Source organism: Mus musculus, chromosome X (assembly GCF_000001635.26).
Source record: "Mus musculus strain C57BL/6J chromosome X, GRCm38.p6 C57BL/6J".
Taxonomy (NCBI): Eukaryota; Metazoa; Chordata; class Mammalia; order Rodentia; family Muridae; genus Mus; species Mus musculus.
In genome coordinates this window covers 120,309,013-120,321,457 of record NC_000086.7, presented here as the reverse complement: position 1 = coordinate 120,321,457, position 12,445 = coordinate 120,309,013, and the positions used below count along the sequence as shown (strand labels likewise).

Below are 12,445 nucleotides of genomic sequence, written 5' to 3'. Positions count from 1 at the left end.
TAATTAGATATAATAATATCTAATATATATAAAGAACTCAAGATGGTGGACTCCAGAAAATCAAATAACCCCATTAAAAAATGGGGCTCAGAGCTAAACAAAGAATTCTCACCTGAGGAATACCGAATGCAGAGAAGCACCTGAAAAAAATATTCAGCATCCTTAACCATCAGGGAAATGAAAATCAAAACAACCTTGAGATTCTACCTCACACCAGTCAGAATGGCTAAGATGAAAAATTCAGGTGACAGCAGATGCTGGCATGGTTGTGGAGAAAGAGGAACACTCTTCGATTGTTGGTGGAATTGCAAGCTTGCAAAACCACTCTGGAAATCAGTCTGGCGGTTCCTCAGAAAATTGGACATACTACTACTGGAGGATCCTGTAATACCTCTCCTGGGCATATGTCCAGAAAATGTTCTAACTAGTAAGAAGAACACATGCTCAACTATGTTCATAGCAGCCTTATTTGTAATAGCCAGAAGCTGCAAAGAACCCAGATGCCCCTCAACAGAGGAATGGATACAGACAATGTGGTACATTTACACAATGGAGTACTACTCAGCTATTAAAAAGAATGAATTTCTGAAATTCCTAGGCAAATGGATGGACCTGGAGGGCATCATCCTGAGTGAGGTAACTCAATCACAAAAGAACTCACATGATATGTACTCACTGATAAGTGGATATTAGCCCAGAAACTTAGAATACCCAAGATACAAGATACAATTTGCAAAACAGGTGACACTCAACAAGAACGAAGAAGAAAGTGTGGACACTTTGCTCCTTCTTAGAATTGGGAACAAAACACCCATGGAAGGAGTTACAGAGACAAAGTTTGGAGATGAGAGGAAATGATGTACCATCTAGGGACTGCCATACCCGGGGATCCATCCCATAATCAGCCCCCAAACGCTGACACCATTGCACACACTAGCAAGATGTTGCTGAAGGGACCCTGATATAGCTGTCTCATGCAAGGCTATGCTGGGGCCTAGCCAACAAAAAGTGGAGGCTCACAGTCAGCTATTGGATGGATCACAGGACCCCCAATGGAGGAGCTAGAGAAAGTACCCAAGGAGCTAAAGGGGTCTGCAAGCCTATAGGTGGAACAATAATATGAACAAACCAGTACCCCCCGCCCCCCGGAGCTTGTGTCTCTAACTGCATATGTATCAGAAGATGACCTAGTCGGCCATCTGTGGAAAGAGAGGCCCATTGGTCTTGCAAACTTTATATGCCTCAGTACAGGGGAACGCCTGGGCTAAGACGTAGGAGGGTGAGCAGTGGAGGTGGGGTCTTTGGGGAACTTATGGGGTAGCGTTGGCAATGTAAATGAAGAAAATACCTAATTAATAATAAAACAAATAGATGCCTCCCCCCAAAAAAAGAAAGCAAATGTTCTAAGAAGCTAATTGACAGTCAGACTTATTTATTTGATAGATTTGACATATTTAACTATTAAATCATTTCCAGGTAAGTACTGAAGCGAACGTGGGGGTGATTGCAAATAAGATCAAAGGGCAAAAGAAGAAGTTGGAAGTCTGAAACAATAATCCAATAATACCAGTTCAGTCAGATAAGGGGAAACTGAATTTTAAAAATTTATAATAAGAAAGAGAACTGTATGACTTTCAGTAATCTGCATATCCCTGAAAAAAAATTCATGCACAGAAAATATATTTTTCTTTCTATTGGACTTTAAGCATACACTGGACAATAAAATAGAGAATGTAGGTGGAATTATGCATTTGTAAATTTTATCAGAATAAGTATGTTTGCTTAGCAGTTTATGCAATGTTACTCAAGCCATTAGTGAGAAAAACTCTACATCTTAGTGATTTATCTAGCCTTGGGGCAAGCCAAAATTAAATAGCCCATGGAAAAGAGCAATACCTGATTGGTGGTCACAAAACAAAAGATAAGATACAAGTAATCATACACAAATGTTTCTTTCAGGAGATACAAATCCTATTGCCTTAAATCTGATCAGTAATCATTGAAATGCCATAATATGACTCACAAGCATTTATAATTAATGCATATAAAGTAAAAATAAAAATCTTTTAAAATCTTTTGTAGATTAAGATGAAATAATTAATAATTAAATCATTTAGTATATGGCCATCAAGATATCGCATATTTATAAAACGTTATCAGAAGACATATTGTAGTTTTGAAGACATCAATTAATTATCTTCACCACATTTTATTCAAAGATAGTTTAAGTTATATGAAAATATTTATAATAGAAATTGTTAGATTGGGATATCAAAGAAAGCATGAAGACAAATTTTAATATGTGGATATACTTGCTTTGTTACATATAAAGCTTAAAAGTTAATATTTCAGTGGTGATGAAATATCTTGGAGATGTCTTCTATATCATCAGCATACATTCATAATACTTATTATTTTATTCAATATTAGTAAAATAAAACAAAAATATTTTATTCATCTTTCACAGGGTGAGTGTAAAATCAAAGTAGATTAAACTGTAAACCAAGTAATATTTCATATTAAAATAATTATAATTGGTAAAACACATATGAAACTGAACATATTAGTTTCAAAATTTATGAACTCTAATTCTGACTATTGTGGAGGAATTTTATTTCAGTAATATGGCTGCTCTGATCATATTTAAAATTTTTCTTAGTCTGTGTGATCCAGCTTGTATGCAAACATCCTACACATCTTTAGTTCTTCTGAATGGTATGCTGACACACACTTAATACACACTTTTAAGGTAAAATTAATTTGTAGAAAGAAACAGCGATGTTTGAAAGTCATGTCTACTTGAGGAATAGGCAACGTGACAGAAAGATTTAACAGAATGAGTCAGAGGTAGGATATAACCAATTCTCATGAGAACAGCACAGGAAAGAGAGGTGATTTGAAAGGAGGGGTGGGAGTTTTAGCTGGAGAATTTACAGAGAAAAGTTGCATGTAAAGATAGAATGATCCAGAGAATGAGGAGGCACCAGAGGACTGGAACCAGTTGCCTGAGTTAGTTTGAAGCCAAGCAGAGCAATTCAGTAAGAAGCCAGATTGGATCAGGCTGCTTCCAGAGGAGTTTGAGCCAGGACAGCTGAGTTTAACCAGCCAGCCAGAGTTCAGAAGAAACTAGAAAGGATGAACTTATTCAGCAATAAGCCTCTGAGCAAACAATAACCTCAATCAAATAAAAGGTAATTTTATAGATTATCATTTTTACTCAGGTATAAGATATAAATGATAAAAAAATATTTGAAAGTACTAAAGAGACCTTACAATAATGGACCATGTACAAATTTTCAATGAGCCAGGAGACCTTTTAAATTCAATTTTATATTTTTTCTGGTTAAAATTAAAATACATTTTGACTGTTTATTTTATCTACAATTTTATAAAAGTAGCCAGAGGACAGTGACATGCTGATTCATATACAAGTAATAGTGGACTTGTCCAAGATATAAAAATGAAGATTTAAAGAAATAAAAAAGTGTTCAGGTACCAGTAATACTTTTTTTATTTTTTATTATTTTATTAATTTACATTTCAAATGTTGTCCCCCTTCTCAGTCTCCCCTTTAAAAATCCCCCATCAAATCCCCCCTCTCTTTTGCCTCTAAGAGGGAACTCCCCACACCAACCCACTGCCACCTCACCCATCTAGCAACCCCTTCGCTGGGGAAACAAACCTCCACAGGACCAAGCACCTCCACCTGCTTCATATGTAGTGGGAGCCGTGGAACCACCCATGTATACTCGTTGGTTAGTGGTTTATTCCCTGGGAACTCTGAGGGCCCTGTTAGTTGATATTATTTTTCTTTCTTGGGGGTTGCAATCCCCTTTAGCTCCTTCAGTCCTTCTCTAGTTCTTGGGGTCTCCAGGCTCAATCTAATGGATGTCTGTGAGTGTCTTCATCTTTGTTAATCAGATGCTGGCAAAGCCTCTCAAAGGATAGCCCTACTGGACTGTCCAAGCAATTCTTGGCATCAGCAATTGTCTCAGGGTTTGGGGTCTGCAGATGGGATAGACTGAATGGACTTTCCTTCAGTCTCTGCTGAGTTTTATGTCCCTTCATTCTCTTTAGACATGAACAATTCTGGGTTAAAAGTTTTGAGATGGCTGAGTAGCCTTATCCTTCAACTGAGATTTTTTTGGGAGGTCTCATATCATCTGCCCACAGGGATACCTAGACTCCTTCTTTGCTGATTTGTATCCCCTTGATCTGCTTTTGTTGTCTTATTGCTCTAGCTAGAAGTGTGAGTACTATATTGAATAGATATGCAGAAAGTGGGCATCCTAACCTTGTCCCGGATTGTAGTGGGATTGCCTGAAGTATTTCTCTATCTAATTTGACACTGGCTGATGATTTGCTGTATATTGTTTTTCTTATGTATGGCAAGGACCTTGGATTCCTGATATTGCCAATATTTTAACATGAAAGGGTATTGTATTTTGTCAAATGTCTTTTCAGCTTATAATGAGATAATCATTTTTTTTCTTTTAGTTTGTTTATATAGTAGATTACAGAAATGGATTGTTTTATATTAAACTATCCCTGCATCCCTATGATGAAACATACTTGATCATGGTGAATATTGCTTTTGCTGTTTTTGGATTCGGTTTGGTACAATTTTATTGAGTACTTTTGCATCGATATTCATAAGTTAAACTCTTCTGAAGTTCTCTTTTAGTTTTGGTTCTTTGTGTAGTTTAGATATCAGAAAAACTGTAGCTTCATAGAATGAATTAGGTAGTGTGCCTTCTGTTTCTTTCTTATGGAAAAACTTGAGGAATGTTGGTATTTGCTTTTCTTTGAAGGTTTGGACAAATTCCATGCTAAAAATCAAAATGAAAATGCAGATCACTTACTTCCAACTTATAATAGATTAGGATATACATTACCATTCCAAAAGGGAGGAAAGGAAGCATTGTGGGAAAATACTAGACCAGAGAACTAAAACCAGCTGAGCAAGCTCCAGACTATGCATCTCCATGTCTGATGTCAAAGTACTCTTCATATCTTCAATCCCTTTTAGCTTCACTGACTGAAGCAGACTTTTTTCTCTTGCACTGGGGCCACTCCCTGATATCAGCTTTCCTTGGTAGGTATCCTACAAATCTGCTTTCTCCAACATCTTGATGTCTCCAAGGCAATTCAGGCTTCACCCTCACCACTTCAAACAATGGTTTCTCTTGGTCACCATAAAGGGATGTCTTTTGCATATGCCTAGCCTCAGTGGCTTTTCTTTGTCTTAGAAGGAGATTCTATAACCTTTTTCTTTCATCCTTAACTTGAAACCTAGAACCACATGTCTGAAGCTCCCAAGTTTTCTGTTTGCTGGGGAAGAAACATGACCCCTTCCTTTAATTATATATTTCCCCCTATTTCTGATTTCTATGATTTCATTTGCTGTCTAACTTTAGATATCCTGCAAGTCACACTGTAGACCAGGCTGGCCATGAACACAAAGATCTACCTGTCTCTGCCTTCTGAGTGTTGGCATTAAAGGTGTGTACAACCACACCCCTTAATATTTTAAAATAATGTTTTACTTTAAAAAAAACATCTTCTTCACAGTTAGAAGCTTAGCTGGTTAGAGTTTTCATACACTTAGCATAACTCATTACTTTAATATGTTTATACTTCCTGGTGTCCCCTTTTTTCTCAAACTTTACATTTTGTAATGTTCCTTGACCAGCTTGCTCCTTTCCATTATATATCTGCATAATTGTAGCCATTAATAACAATGCTAGGCTGTCTGAAAATCTCCTCTGTTAAAGCTGTCAATTAATAATTCTTCAATTTAGCCTCAAACATTTTTTTGAAAAGGACAGAAAGAAGCCACATTCTTTACCAATATATTAGAATAACCATCTCTGGCCCACATACTAATATTCTTCTCTTGTGAAACCGCTTGATCTAGGCCCTCACAGTTCAAATAACTCTTAGCATGACTGACTGTCTTTCATAATCCTACTAGTATGGCCAATTAAGCCATGCTTAAAGCATTCAACTGCTTTCCTACCCAAAGTCCCCCAAATGTTCCCAATTCCTTCAAACAGAAGCATACTCAGACCTATTACAGCAATACTCCAGTTCCTGGTACCTACTTCTGTTTTAGTGTTTTCTTCCTGTTAAGAGGCATTATGTACATTGAATATCATATAATGTAAGGCATTTAATTGAGGGTGGCTTACAGTTCAGGGGCTTAGTTCATTATCATGGTGGGAAGCTTGGCAGCAGGCAGGGAGGCATGGTGCTTGTATTAGTCAGGGTTTTACTGCTATGAACAGACACCATGACCAAGGCAAGTCTTATAAAAAACAACATTTAATTGGGGCTGGCTTACAGGTTCAGAGGTTCAGTCCATTATCATCAAGGTGGGAGCACGGCAGTATCCAGGCAGGCATGGTGCAGGAGGAGCTGAGAGTTCTATGTCTTCATCCAAAGGCTGCTAGTGGAAGACTGACTTCCAGGCAACTAGGGTGAGGATCTTATACCCACACCCACAGTGACACACCCATTCCAACCAGGTCAAACCTATTCCAAAAAGGCCACACCTTCAGATGGTGCCACTCCCTGGTCCAAGGATATACAAACCATCACAGTGCTGGAAAGGTAGTTGATAGTTATATATCTAGATCAGCAGGCAGGAGGAAGAGAGAGCCACATGTCTTAGCTTAAACATTTGAAACCTAAAAGCTCAGCTCCAATGACACATTTTCTTCAACAAGGCCATAACTATTCCAAAAGTGCCACACATCCTAATAGTGGTATTCCCTATGAGCATAAGAGGGTCATATTGATTCAAACCACCATAGAACCTGCTACTGATTGGATGACCAAAATCTAGAGACCAGATAGTACAGAGACCTAAGGTAAAACTAAATACTATTATTGATTCTTTAAAAACAATGATCTTTAAAAAATATCTAACTTTATTTATTTATTTATTTATTTATTTATTTATTTATTTATTTATTTATTTATTGTTTTTCAAGACAGGGTTTCTCTGTAAAGCCCTGTCAGTCCTAGAACTCACTCTAGACCGGGCTGGCCTTGGACTAAGAAATCCTCCTGCCTCTGCCTCCCAAGTGCTGGGATTAACATCATGTATCACCACTGCCATCTGTAATTTTATTTTTTTGGGGGGGTCTCCTATACTCATAGATCAATGCTTCATTCAGCCATTATGAAAGAAGCGTCTTCCTGCAGCAGATGGGAGAAAATTCAGACTCACAAGCAGATATTACTCAAATAAATGGAGACCTTAGAACATACAAGTCTGAATAGGATGTCTCCAATAAGTTCCCACCCTTAGATATCATAGAACCCCACAGAAGAGGAAGAAGAGAGAGAAGAAAAGGCAGAAGAGATGGAGACTACCAGGGGGACAAAGATCCAAAAACTTAACTGAGTAAAACTCATATGGATTCTTAGAGACTGAAGCAGAAAGCCCAAGGTCAACAACATGGTGTTCAGAAGGTTCTCTGTATATATATTATACCTTTCAGTTAGGTGTCTCTATGGGACTCCTGAGTGTATGATCTAGTGGGTCTCTAATTCTTGTGCCTACTCTTGGTTCTCTTTTTCTTCTGTTGGTTTGCCTTATTCAAATTCAATATGATGGGGTTTGTTTTATCTTATTTTATATTGTTTTGTTATGTTTTAATGTTGTCTTCAGAAACCACTGTTTTCTGAGAGACAGAAAAGAAGTGGCTCAGGATTGGAAGGGAGGTAGCAGAAACTGGGAGGAATAGAAAGAGAGGTAACTGTAATCCGAACATATTGTATAAGACAAGAGTCTATTTTCAATAAAACATCGAAAAGAAGAAAAACAAACTGAAACAAAAAGAAAAAGGGCATCCCCTTTGCCCACCTTGAACACTAAAAGAAATCAGATTGGAACATTCTTCCCATTTCTCAAGCCAAACTTTTCTTGAGGATGTATAAGAAATACATGTCCTAAAGACAAGTTTCTCTACTGACAACATAGTGCTGAAGTAGTTATTTGAATAAATTAAAACATGGCTGACAGTAGACATCATAGAGAATTATAAGACAGCACACCATGGCTGACAATGGAAGTCTCCTTGCTATCCAAAGGTGATAAAGTGATGACATCACCCCCCCCCCCCCAGAGAGCTCTGGCTTGGATCAGCTACGTCATCAGTGGGAGCCCCTGTGAGTGGGCTGCAACCAATGAAGGGTTGCTAGGATACATAGTCCGGTACAAAGGGAGACATTGGGCGTTGGACTTGGACTTGAGGCCCACAGCCCAGCAGCAGGTCAGCAGAGAGCAATCAGGTCAGCAGAAAGCAGCCAAGTGGAGCCAAGTCATCCTGTGACATCGCACTCTGAGGCCACCATGCCAAGGAACAGGGAAAACTGTCTTCGAGAGTCTTCAGGTCGCCGCCACCGTCGCTCCCGCACCTCCAGAGCTGAGCTAATCTTTGCTGTGAGCCTGGTGGAACAGCATCTGAGGGAGGTTAGCCGTGCCCGGAGGCTCAGTGATACGGTGCCCATCTTCCTGGCAGCCATCCTGGAGTCCCTCACCCGCAGGTTGCTGGAGCTTGCCGGCAATGAGGCCCAACGCAGAGGTACCGAGAGGCGCATCACTCCTGAACTGCTGGACTTGGCTGTCTACAGCAATATGGAGCTAAGTGATGTGTTCCAATTCATCACCATCTCCCAGGTGGCCCCGGCTCATCGCTAGCTACTAGCTTCTGCTGCTTCTTGGCTGACCTGCTCATCTGCTAGTCTGTTATAAATCAGTTAGTCCTGCCCAGCCTTTCCCACAGACAGCCCTGAATGGCTGATCAGCTTCATTCTAACCCTCTCCCAATTGTGTTATCAAATAAAGCTTTATTTTGGAAAAAGAATATGTTTCCGTATTTGATTCTGTATAAGGCTGCTGTACCTATTTATCTAATTCCTTCTCACTATGGTTAGGATATATAATGGGCATTTCTTTTTTTTTCCCACATTTTTATTAGATATTTTCTTCATTTACATTTCAAATGCTATCCCAAAAGCCCCCTATAACCTCTCCCCCCCCCCCTGCTCCCCTACCCACTCATTCCCACTTCTTGGCCCAGGTGTTCCCCTGTACTGGGGCATATAAAGTTTGCTAGACCAAGGGGCCTCTCTTCCCAATGATGGCCGAATAGGACATCTTCTGCTGTATATGCAGCTAGACACACAAGCTCTGGGGGTACTGGTTAGTTCATATTGTTGTTCCACCTATAGGGTTGCCAACCCCTTCAGCTCCTTGGGTACTTTCTCTAGCTCCTATATTGGGGGCCCTGTGTTCCATCTAATAGATGACTGTGAGCATACACTTCTGTATCTGCCAGGCACTGCATAGCCTCACAGGAGACAGCTATATCAGGTTCCCTTCAGCAAAATTTTGCTGGCATATGCAATAGTATCTGCGTTTGGTGGTTGATTATGGGATGGATCCCCAGGTGGGGCAGTCTCTGAATGGTCCATCCTTTCCTCTTAGCTCCAAACTTTGTCTCTGCAACTCCTTCCATGGGTGTTTTGTTCCATATTCTAGGGAGGATTGAAGTATCCACGCGTTGGTCTTCCTTCTTGATTTTCTTGTGTTTTGGAAGTTGTATCTTGGGTATTCTAGGTTTCTGGGCTAATATCCATTTATCAGTAAGTTCATGTCAAGTGACTTCTTTTGTGATTGGGTTACCTAACTCAGGATGATGCCCTCCAGGTCCATCCATTTGCCCAAGAATTTCATGAATTCATTGTTTTTAATAGCTGAGTAGTACTCCATTGTGTAAATGTACCACATTTTCTGTATCCATTCCTCTGTTGAGGGACATCTGGGTTCTTTCCAGCTTCTGGTTATTATAAATAGGGCTGCTATCAACATAGTAGAGAATGTGTCCTTATTACCAGTTGGAACATCTTCTCGGTATATGCCCAGGAGAGGTATTGCTGGATCTAGCAGTAGTACTATGTCTAGGAACTGCCAGACTGATTTCCAGAGTGGTAAAAAAAGTAAACAGAGTAAACAAAGATTTCTCAACTTAGGAATACCAAAGGGCTGAGAAGCAATTGAAAAAATTGCATTCAACATCCTTAATGATCAGGGAAATGATCAGGGAAATGCAAATCAAGACAACCCTGAGATTCCACCTCACACCAGTCAGAATGTCTATGATCAAAAATTCAGGTGACAGCAGATGCTAGAGAGCACATGGTGAAAGAGGAACACTCCTCCATTGCTGGTGAGATATTAACATTTCCTAAACTTTGAAAAAAACTATACTAATTATTTTAACTTACTACTTTTGCCAATGATGTCTCTAATTCAAAACATTTAATTTATATTTACTGTTCTGCAAATTATACCCATTATAAATAATCCTGCTATCTATTTGTAATAGAAAATAATGAAGATAGTCAATGTCTTCTACTCAAAATTATTTAAATTCCTGGTACAGTGATTACAGATGCATTGTCAATTTCTGAAATTCTCAAAATATTAATGAAATACTCATTTATCTTTCAGAAATTTATGATCAAATAGTATGATACATTTTAGTACATGAATTCATTTTAATAGAATCTTCATTAAAATTAATGTATCATAACTGAGTCATTTTCATTAAGGACAGTTACTAACACTGTTTCATTTGGGGGGTACTTCTGTTAAAGTTAGATCAGAAGTCTCAATTTTATGTCTTATTTTCTGCATGAATATGCATTATTCATGAAGACATTTCTGGCACTAATATTGTGTAATGACCTTGAAAATCTTCATGTGTGGAAAAAGTAGAAGTATCTACTTTGATAATTTGCCATAATTTAGATGCAAATAAGAAAATAGGATTTTCTCCCTTTTCAGTAAGTCTACTGAGAAACAATTTTAATTAGTAGGTGAAACCATGTAAAACAACATATTTTTTAATATAAAAATGATTTTTATGTTTCAAGTTAATATGTTCCCTATATTTTTTCAAGACTTGCCAAAATTAAATTTCCTACCTAAATGATTATTTAAATTAAGAAAAAGTTACTCCAATATCTAAGGAATATACAAGCTAGGTCTGTAAGAAATTTTTTCATGCTGGTATACATTAGTAAACATGGGAAAACTTTTTAAATGTGTGAGCTTTCTTGATGTTGTGATATTGGTGTAGGTAAGAAGTCAGATGTTTACACAAGAACGAAAAAATATTTATGCAAGAGTTATTAAACAGAGAGTCAAAGTAGAAATGGTAATGACAATTGTAAAGTAAAAAGGTATAAAAAAAAATGTGAGTCTAAGCTATATATAGCAAAACAGATGAAAATAAAGGTGGCAGAGACAAGCCAGGAGAAAACTTGGCCTAGTATCTATATGAAGAAATTTTCCTAGATTGAATTTGGCTGCCTTCCACAGTTATAGGGCATGGACTGCCAAAAACTATTTAAATAGACATGTTTCTCCATCTTTTCTAAGTAGGCATGTAGGGTGAACAGTTTCATGAGTATAATTTTCTGCATCATTCCCTTTATATTGCAGAAGACTGTGAAGGACAAAGTATCAGTTTCTGAATTCCAACAAGTTATGGTTTCTCTAGAAATCATCATTTCTTGGAAGCCCGTGATTAATGTAACAATGTATCTGCAAATCATTTAGAATTTACTACTTTATCATCATAAACTTATGGAACATGGTTTGATTGCACATGCATTTGCCTCCTCTAAACGCCTTTACTTACATTGCTTCTTAAACTTCCTTAACTCAATAGATGGAGCACCGTGTTTTAATTAATTCTACTTTTAATAATTCTTTAAACCTAAATTTTAAATGGAAAAGAATGAATTCAACTAAAAAATATAAAGAATACATCTTCTGAATAAATTATTGATATAACTATATGGGTTATGTCAATATCTGTCCACATTTAGATTTATATATCAAAATATTTTTAGTTTAAAATTGTATCTTCTGCATGCATTCCTATCTCATAGGGTCTATTCTATGATACATTTTTGTAGAAAATATTATATTTATGAAACTCCAAATAAAATTTAGTTCTGACTTTCACTGATGAAAGTTTCTTTTTAATTGAATTTCATTTTAATAATTCAATGTGATTTACCCCATCCTTTTATCCAGACAGGAAACAAGACAGCAGCTACCTTGGGAAATGATAATTAGTTATTTCATTTACTTGGAACCTACAATTTTATCTGGGTTTGTCTTTTCTCTTACCAATGATATCAACTAGATCTTAGTTATGAGAAGAAAGTGATTAGTGCTTCAGAGCAGATTTAAAAAAATGGGGGTTAAATATAAACATTAAATTACATACTCATTTGTTTATATTTGCTTTCTTTTTGTGTCACCTAAAATGTTTATTATTTCATTTTAGTGAGAATAGCAACTTAAATTCTTGTTACTTTGCAATTCACACATAGCCTTAATAACTGTAGTCATCTT

At 37.4% G+C, this 12,445-nt stretch overlaps 2 protein-coding genes across 14 annotated transcripts in view; one reads left to right on the top strand and one right to left on the bottom strand.

Moving 5' to 3' along the window:
* Positions 1-12,445, bottom strand: part of Pcdh11x (protocadherin 11 X-linked) — a 620,385-nt gene that overhangs the window by 589,165 nt on the left and 18,775 nt on the right. The window lies entirely within an intron of this gene.
* On the top strand, positions 8,232-8,876 carry H2ab3 (H2A.B variant histone 3). The gene has a single exon (NM_001281531.2). The coding sequence runs from the start codon at positions 8,363-8,365 to the stop codon at positions 8,708-8,710; it is 348 nt and encodes a 115-aa protein (NP_001268460.1). The 5' UTR covers positions 8,232-8,362; the 3' UTR covers positions 8,711-8,876.

Excerpts from the sequence above, each read along its gene's own strand:
- H2ab3 (NM_001281531.2), top strand. The coding sequence starts at position 8,363 with ATGCCAAGGAACAGGGAAAACTGTCTTCGAGAGTCTTCAGGTCGCCGC.